This window comes from Artemia sp. Qi Xiang Cuo, chromosome 21, assembly GCF_049724085.1.
Source record: "Artemia sp. Qi Xiang Cuo chromosome 21, ASM4972408v1, whole genome shotgun sequence".
Taxonomy (NCBI): Eukaryota; Metazoa; Arthropoda; class Branchiopoda; order Anostraca; family Artemiidae; genus Artemia; species Artemia sp. Qi Xiang Cuo.
The window spans coordinates 12,851,423-12,860,847 of NC_142814.1; the positions used below are offsets into that span (position 1 = coordinate 12,851,423).

A 9,425-nucleotide genomic window follows, 5' to 3' on the forward strand; every position below is an offset into this window, starting at 1 on the left:
AAATTATTACATATGTGAGGGGGGTTGTCCCTCCTGGACACATCACTCTTTACGATTAAGTTTAAATTTTGTCCCAATTTTTTAAGAACAACTCCTGAAACATAAGGGATGTTTAATTAGAACAATAAGTAACTTTTTTTTAGTGCCGAAAAACTGTAGCGTGAAGAGCGAGGTTTGAGGAGGGAGCAACCCCCCTCATTATACGTAATAATTTCTGTTCGTTTTAAGTTTTAATATTGTTCCTTACTTTCAGTTGAAAAAACTTTTTTATTTAATGAAGCTTAGAGATAAACATTTTTCTAAAGGCAATGAAGAAAGTATGTCAAAGTATATGAAAATGGAAACTGTAGTTAATTAAAAAAAATTACACAAAACAGTAGCCTACTTACAAAAACTAAGACATAAGCTCCCGTTGAGCAATGCCGAAGCGTTGGACGGATATTTTTTAACAATATCGACAGTTATGAACTTGGTTATTAAATACGAAAATATTTAATGCCTTTAGACTCATAGTTTATAAAAATTAACGTATTATCAAGGTAGTTTGTTCCAAGTAAAACATTAAAACTAAGATAAAAAATCAAATAAGAAATTTTAATTCAATATTTTTAATTTAATTTTGAATACCAAAAACCAATATATTTGACACCTTTATACTTCATAACTGTAAAAATTAAATCTTTTTCAAAGTGTCAACTAGATAAATACATTCACTCCTCGAAAAATAAATAAATGACAATTAAGCACAAAAAAACGTATCCGTTCAAGGGGAAAATACAAAAATTCCCAGCATTCCGTTTAGGGGAAACATTTATGATTATAGTGGCTTCATTTATCAGCTCATGGGTACTCTTGCAATGTAAGCAAAAGTTGACGGAATGTTTTTACCAAAATTGCCCCTTATTAAAATGTTTTCCTTGCGTTTCCTTTAATTATACGAACTTTCTAGGGTACTTATAACAGCACTAATTACTAATAAACAAATATATATTTAGAATCGCCATAAAAACTGATTTTTTGATTGAATGTTATCAATAATTAGGCTCTTACACTTTCATTACAGGGTCAAAATCTATTGGCAGGCAGTCAACAATGGGGCAACACACATTTTTTCTATGGTTTTTCCATATCCTGCTTTTTTTCTTTTGGTTTCCTTATAATTACTTTGTAGTCCCAAATTTCAGGGTCGCCATCCCCCCCTCTTCTGGGGCCCATGAAGAGTCTGGATACTTGAACTTAATTCCAAGAAGTGCAAGGTAATCCATTTTGGCACAAATGATCCCCGGTACCTGTTCTTCATGGCATCCAAAGACAACTTAAAATAACCACTTGCTAGCAGCTAAACTGAACAAGATCAAAGTCTAACCAGACCCTTATCTGGTATATAAATTTTTGCAGTATAGTAAAGCAGATGTTCTGGTGTAGTAAGAGGATTTGCACTCATTGGTGGCAAGCGTGATTTCAGGTAATATAGTCCTGGGCTACCTGTGAAAGTTTACCGATTTTTTTTTTAATGGCCATATTTGGCCTTATGAATCAACTGTTTTTGTACTTATGAGTAATAAGTACAAAAATGAGGCTTTTGTGCACAGCATAGGGCTATATCTGGTCCCATCATAGGGCACTGTGATAAATTTGCAGTGACAGTGGTTGCTATGTTTGGAAAATGTATTGAATGAGGAACCAAATAGCATATTTTTTTTATTTCTGTTCTATGCCATAAATGTAACTAATTAATTTCTTACTTTACTAGATTCATTTTTTTTTCAGAGTCGTTTCCAGTTTAACTTTGTCTGAGCCCCTATCCTAATGCCTAGATATAGTCCTAGTCTAGGCTATATATTTGCTTACTATATCAAAATAGCAACTTAACCATTAGTTTGTTAACTACATAAACACAATCAAAGTACTAATACACAAATAATATAATAAAAAACACAAAAATACACATAGTAGAATAAAAACACAGAAACTGAGCATAAGGCCAAGACAATTCCATGTCTAACCCCACTTGGTACCTGATCCAGTGATTACCTTAAATTACCTTTTCTTAAATCGCATCTTCTAGTGAAGAAGGTTGAAGAACCAATAGATGTCGCCAGGTAACGTTGACTCGATATTAGTGTCACAGTTCATGAGTCGATCATCACTATTTACATATATACTGACAGTTTGGTTTCATTGCTGAGTGTCACTAGATGTATTGCCGGGCGGGCGTGTTTGAGGGCTAAAAGGGGCGGGTGGCACCTATTAAACCCTGCTGGATGATACTGGTTCGTTCCATTGTGTCTTCAGTGACTTGCCGCTCCAGTCATGGTCAACAACAATCTTGAAGCTGTCAACTGATCTGGCCAACATGGTAGATTCGCTGAGTGACTTCCAGAGTGAAACAACGTGATTGGTGAAGATGTTGAACTTCTCATGCTTTCTGCTAAATTTCTGACCTAGTCTTATGGGGTTTCCTCATGTTCTGGTGTATTCACTGTGACCAAAAGCGGGCTTAATGGTGTCATTGGTCATCATCTTAAATGCGAGGGTGACATCTCTTCTCTTTCTACAGTATGTTAGGGTAGGATGATTGTTCAGCTCAAATACACACTTGTTGAGCTCATGATAATTTCCCAACTCCCTCATTTCTCACTCAGTACGGTATTCTACTCCAGGAAAAATCCTCTAATACATGGAGAGCAAATGAGTAAGACCGGTGTTTTTTTCATCCCAGCCATGAGTCATGTTTGTAAGGCACCTCTGAACATGTTGCTCTTTGATTCACTTCCTCTCTGCTGGGTTTCTAGACAAGAGTTGGATGGTGCACCAATGATTATGATTTTATTGCTTTAACTCACTATCTCCACCAATAGTCTGCTCATGCTATTAGTCTGCACCAATAGTCAATACTCATGCTATTTTGTTTAGTTCATTTAACATCTTACCTTCCTTTTTTTCAATTTGTTTGAATTTTTTTTAGGATTGAAAACAAATATGAAGTGACCATTCTTGGAGGCCTCAACGAGTTTGCTGTCAAATTTTTTGGGCCAAAAGGAAGTGAGTATAGGAAATTAGTTGTTTGCTTCCCTAGAAAGGCACTAAACTGCACCAAATATTTCTCAAGTTTTTTCAGAATGTAAGTTCTGAAAATTTATTAAGGAATAAAAAAAATGTTTATTATAGAGGAGTATAATGAAAATTTTGTCAGTTCAATCACATTGCTTATTTTCCTGTTTTGCAAAATTGGTAGCTAGTACATTCTTGTTTATTACATTTAAAAAAAAAAAAAAAAAAAATGCTGAGCAAGATAATTGCATGCCTATGTTTTGTTGTGCTAACCAAGATGGGCTATGCAAAATCAAGCAATTGACATAAGTTGGTATTTTTTGTTCTATTTTGTTGTCATCTGCGAATATTAAGGAAAGGGAAATCCATTCAGTTTGGTCTAAAGAAGCCACTCCCTATGGGTGAATATTCCATTTCTGATTCAAATAAATATCCTCCCTATCAAAATACCCTTGATACATCCCCCCCGCAAAAAAATATAGTGCTGATACCATATCCCTCCTTCAAAAAATACAGCTGGTAATGCTCCCCTGTGTTTGAACCTCTGTAGTATTGACTTTGAAATATATGGGAGGTTTTTGCAGTATTTTGGCTTTTAACTTCCCAGTTTCTTATTTCTTCCACACTTCAAAATACAGAAACATTTGTTGCTACTTAAAAATGTGCTAGTTTGAGTTTCCAACAGGTACTATCTGTTCTACCTCAACTACAATTATGGTGGTTTTAAATGTGAATTTGGCATGAAATAAAATTATGAATTGTTTTGATTACAGTCTTTATGGAAATTTTCTTTTTCTATATTTTGTCTTAAAGTATTCTCTGGTTTCTTTAAATTTGATCAGAACGAGATAACCCTCCTCAAATCCAGGCTAACAGAGAATTTGAAAGGAAAGAAAAGGAGAATTGAAAAGGAAATGGATTTTTGCGCACAGTTGAACTCCATCTACAAGTCTTCTAGACTTGTTTCGCTGGTCTATGTACTTTGGCCCCTTGTGTTTTTAGGCCAAAAAGATATATTCCCCTGAATTTATCGGTGACCCCAGGCTTTCTTAGAAGCTAGAGAAGGAAAAATAAAGTTTGAAAATCTTACATATCAGCAAAGTCATTGTCGCAAAGTCTGTTGGTGCTTCTCTTTAGCTTTTCAAACTCTGTGAGAATATTTATTTTTGATTTAGAAATTTCTACTCTTAAGATATGGAAAAGATATTTGAAAAAAACTTGGCAGGTGATCAGTTCCATCATTAACATTGTTCAGGGTGTTTTAAAGTTCAAGAAGCATTGAATCTCTTAACAAAGCCGTTCAAAGGGGGAGACAACCGGAACAGCTGTCCCGGGCGCCGTGGGGGGGGCTGCGACTGATCAAATTTTTCACTTTGATTCGGTCTTTTTTGCTTCTTTTGAGGTGGGCGGGGGGCGTTGTAATTGTTTTTACCCCAGGTACCACCAACCCTACAAACGACTCTGCCTCTTATTTTGCTGGTGTTGGAAAGCCAACTGCATCTTCACACAGCTTCTCTATTTTGAAACCCATTTCCCAGAGCGTTTCACCACCCATATTGCCTAAAGCCAATGGCTCTTGAATTTGTTTTTCAGGTAGAAACAACTAATATTGTTATTTGGTTAAAGGGCTCATTGTCATCCACCCCTGAAAATAAAATCACTATCTTAGTTAAATTCAGTCTTCCTTCGATTATTTTGCCTTTGACAAAAACGTAAATCTGTTTTGAAGATGAACTTTTTCCTCAGTTGACTTGAGTGAGTTTAAGCGATTATCTTCTGTAAAAGTTGACCTAGGAATGGTCTAGCTGGTTATCAACTAACATCCTTACTAAGTGGATCTGTTAGAATTTTTGAAGAGAGTATGTTTTCCCGTCTACTTAGCTTTTTGTAAGCAACACTTTTTCTTACATGAATTTCAGTTTTGTTTCTGAGCCAAGTACCCCATCGAGCATGGCTATACAACTCTTTAGAATTTTCAGTATTCTGCTATTGAATCTGGGTTTATTTATGCTGCTAATTCTGGATGTCTGCAATGCTTTTAATATATTGACCACCAAGGCATAAAGGGGAATATTTGCACATGATTTGACTGATATTTCTCTGAGAGGGTTGCAGGGGTGCCAATTAGGGGGGGGACAATTTCTCTCCCCTAGAATTTGAAAATACCTTCTTATTTCTATTTTATAGCTATTTCCTATTTTATCATGGCTAACTGATTGTCCACTCTGCAATCCTTGCCCCCCTACATTTCAGTGAATAGGCGCCACTGAAGGGCGGTCTCCATTTAGTTAGGTACATAAGCGCCGATTTCTATAAGGTTTGTTCATTTTATTGTAAAAGCACGAAAGTTGGCACACATGTGTAGAAAAATACAGAAAATCTGACAGGGGACAGAACCACATTTTCTGAGCACGTTTTTCCGCGTTTCACCGTGTTTTTCCGTGCGAAAAATCGTGTATTTTTGAAATTGCAGGATTTGGACGTTTGAAGGGTCGTTTCTGGTTGATTCTGGTCTGCTGATTCTGAGCATGTGCCCACTTTTGAAAACAGATCAGTAGTTTCCTAGTTATCGTCATTTTCATAATCGCGGGCCGTACTCTTTTCTGTATACTGAGGTAGTAGATGCGCTTAGGGTATCTTTCATGTCTAAATCGAGTATGCTGAGTCTGAAAATGTACTTACTTTTAACATTCAACAATACGTTACTGAGTCACCATAAATTTCATCATTATCAGATGTAGACTGTCTTTCATACTTCTACAAAACAAACTCTGGTTCACCTTAATGTGCAAGTGACGACTGTGGTCTGAAGGAATCAATCATTTGCGGGTTTGAAAACGCGACTCGAAATACCTCATCGCTAGCAGGTTTACTAAGAAAAGAAGAAAATCCACATGGCACGCATTTTTAAAGAGAAAGCATATGAGAAGAGAACAAGTAACGTATAATTTACTTTTAATAAGTGCTATTCTCTTTTATAAATGTCTTCATATCATGACATACGTACATGTAAAGTACATGCAGTCAATATGCAGTCATGCAGACCTGACCGACTTTTCAAGCACGAGAACCAGCCTGTTCCACCTTCCCTGTCCGAGTACGGCAAGGTACGGTTTGGAAAAAATCTGACATAGTTGACTGTTGGACAGCAGAGCTTGGAGAGCCACTGCCCAGCAGTCTCCCAACCGTCGACTTAATTGTACTAGAAAGGTCTGTTCTAGTACAGCTCATCGTTCCCAAGCCTGGAATTAGTTTCTGTGGATACGCTCGCTCGAACTTCGCTACCTACATTAGAAAGCAAAACACAGGAACTTCGTCTTACGCCGCGAAAGTCACAAACCGAACCCCCGTTCTTCGGATGAACAGGCGTGACTTTTTCAAATCAACTGAAAACAAGAGTCGACTCTTCCATTTTTTGGCGACTATGGTAGTCCAGGAATTGCAGGACATCTTTGTAGTGGCCACTCTTGGAGACACAGTTATTTCAACGCGCGATATCGGTTTTCCCTATTTATGTTAGTCCCTATTTTTATATATGTTAGTCCCTACTGCGCAATCGAATCCCAGCCTCTCCTCCCTTAACAAATTGCGTACTCAAATTCATATGAGTTCATGCCAAAATAAGTTTTGTTGTTTTTCAACCAATCTTACACAACATATGTAAAGCAGTGATGGTGTAAAACCTAATTACGTATTGATAAAACATGGCCAAACTGAGTAGTTGTAGATTTCACAAGGTTCAGAATAAACATTATGTTACAGAGTTCGTTTATAAGGGTGTAAGTGTAAGACAGAAATAAGTCCTGTTGCTGAAATAATAATTAGGATATAAAGTAAGCTCGGTGATATTAAAAAAAATCCAATATAACTATATTTGTGAATAAAGGTGAAACCGGTAAATACTTTGAAAACCCATATTATGGTTCCCACCTGGTAAACAAGCTAATTTTATTGTTTCTTAGAATTAATGTATCATAGTAAATTGACAGTTAGGGAGAGTCTAAGACTATTTCGAGGGGGGAGTTACTACCTCAGAAGTATTGTGGGTCTGTGTTTTCTCAGTTTGTTCGGGGTTCTTCAGATCCGTTCTTGGAAGAATTCCCCCACTACCCACTATATGTGCAATATGGTCCATTATGGTGTGTTGCGCCTAACAGCTCCTATTTCTTTCCAAACAAATGAAGAAATGTCTCTAATACTCATCTCCTTTTTATACTCCCGACCTCTATCTCTCTTAATCCAATCTATGGCCCTCTTGCTTTTCATATATTATTTCTATTCTTTCCAATGCCATAAGCTGGTATATCTTTGTCATCATTAATAGTTTCTGGAATTCCGTCAGTTGGTCACATTAGTTATTATTTGTTATTGTTGTAGCTTCATATGAAGGGGGAGTCTGGAAGGTCCGAGTTCACTTGCCAGAACATTATCCTTTCAAGTCCCCATCCATTGGATTCATGAATAAAGTATATCATCCAAATATAGACGAGGTTTCTGGCACGGTATGCCTAGACGTCATCAATCAAGCTTGGACTGCCCTTTATGGTAAGTTCATTATTTTTTTCTTTCATTTGGACGTTATCAAATGAATCATAAGTCTAGTTCTATCAGGTGTAAAATCTGATGGTGAACGCCATATTTTATATGGTCTGGTGAAATCAGCTCTGCCTGTCGCCAGATTTTACCATTGCTAGCTCTTCACATAGGCAAATATTTGATTCGTTTTTGTTCCTTTTGTAAATGTTTGGTTCCTTTTCCAATTGCTCGTGGTAAAATTAAATTGCTCTTGACCTTTTGTTGCTAACTCCTAACTTTTTTTAATGGTTAAATGAATAATATTCTGAATTATAATATTATTCATAATATTACTCCAATCTGGTTTGCCATATCGGTTTTTGAATTGGCAAGTTTAACCCTCTTAATTTCACAGATAAACAAATAAAAAAACCTAAATTCGTTTTATAATTTGAATAAATAGTACCCGTATATTTTTGAAAATCGTGACGTAAATAGAGACAAAGACCACACTGCCTTTCCATCCTAAACAACAATATAGGGAAAAAGTCCTGGTTGAACTTCCCTGAAGTAATGATGCTAGGACTGTTTTGAAAATATTTCAGTTTTGAAGATTGTATTTTAATGTGAGTTCTTTGATATTCTTTTTTCATTTGTTTTGCTGAGGACGGTCCTTAGATATAGGGTTAAAATATTCATTTAAAGTTGCATTCCACTGCATCGTATTGAAGAGGAAAAAGAGGAAATAAGCTTCGACTAGTAGCAAGGTTTAAAAATGTTCGCCGGGAGTTCGCCTTTTAAAACAGAAGAAGAGACTGGCTATTCAAAAAGGTAAGGAGGAGCTGATCCAGTTTTATGAAAAGAGCGATATGCGGTCTTTCTGGAGAAAGATAAAAATAAGGGCCTCCATAGCCCATCCAAAAGTACCGGACCCGAAAACATGGCCGACATACTACAACGACGCGGTTCAGGAAGACTATTCGTTTGACTGCTGGTTCAGCGGCGAATTATTGAATGCAGAGAATGAGATCAGTCTCCCACTGAAAGAACACGATTATGATCTGATAAAACCCGCATCGAAAGAAGAAATCGAAGAATGCATAAGCGCCATGGAAGGGGGATCAGCACCTGGTATCAATGGAGTCCCAACAAAGATCTTGAAACAATTCCAACTTTTATTTATGCCCATCTTCTTGGCTATCTTCAACTCAGTTCTGGCTTCTGGAGAATGGCCCTCACCGTGGAAAACATCCTTGATTTTGCCGCTATTCAAAAAGGGAGACCCAGCGGATCACAGGAATTATCGACCGATATCTTTAGTACCTAGTCTTAGCAAAATATTAGAAAGAATACTAGATGATAGATTAGCTCATTGGTTAGAAAAATATAGGATTTTGAAGGAGGAGCAGGCAAGATTTCGAGATGGATATAATGCTGTTGATAGGGTCTTAGTCCTACATGCGCTTGTAGAGAAATATGCAAAAGGGAAGAATAGGTTGTACGTTGCATTTTTAGATCTAGAAAAGGCCTTCGACAGTATTGATAGGATTTTCCTGTGCTTAGAACTGTTAAAGGTAGGCTTACCAAGACTTTTCGTTAGGATACTAGCTGATATGTATAGAAACACATTTGGTATAGTTAAAGTTTTAGGGAAGGGATTATCGTCGCCGTTTGAAATTAGAAAAGGAGTAAAACAGGGTAGTAGTATTTCGCCTAGGTTGTTCACGTTGTATACAAATGATATTGTGGACCATTTTAAAAAGGTATGGGCCCCAACGGTGTCACTAGGGAACCTGACGTTATCTCTGTTGCTTTTTGCTGATGATGCGGTGTTGATAGGCAAGTCACCAGAGGAG

The 9,425-nt window shown here is 36.9% G+C and overlaps 1 protein-coding gene across 1 annotated transcript in view; it reads left to right on the forward strand.

Moving 5' to 3' along the window:
- Positions 1-7,643, forward strand: part of UbcE2H (ubiquitin conjugating enzyme E2H) — a 24,796-nt gene extending 17,153 nt beyond the window's left edge. The window contains exons 2-3 of the mRNA XM_089106826.1: positions 2,969-3,045; positions 7,432-7,643. Coding sequence (XP_088962952.1) covers positions 2,969-3,045; positions 7,432-7,643 — 289 coding nt within the window. The remainder of the gene's footprint in view (positions 1-2,968; positions 3,046-7,431) is intronic.
- The last annotated feature ends 1,782 nt before the right edge of the window (positions 7,644-9,425 follow it).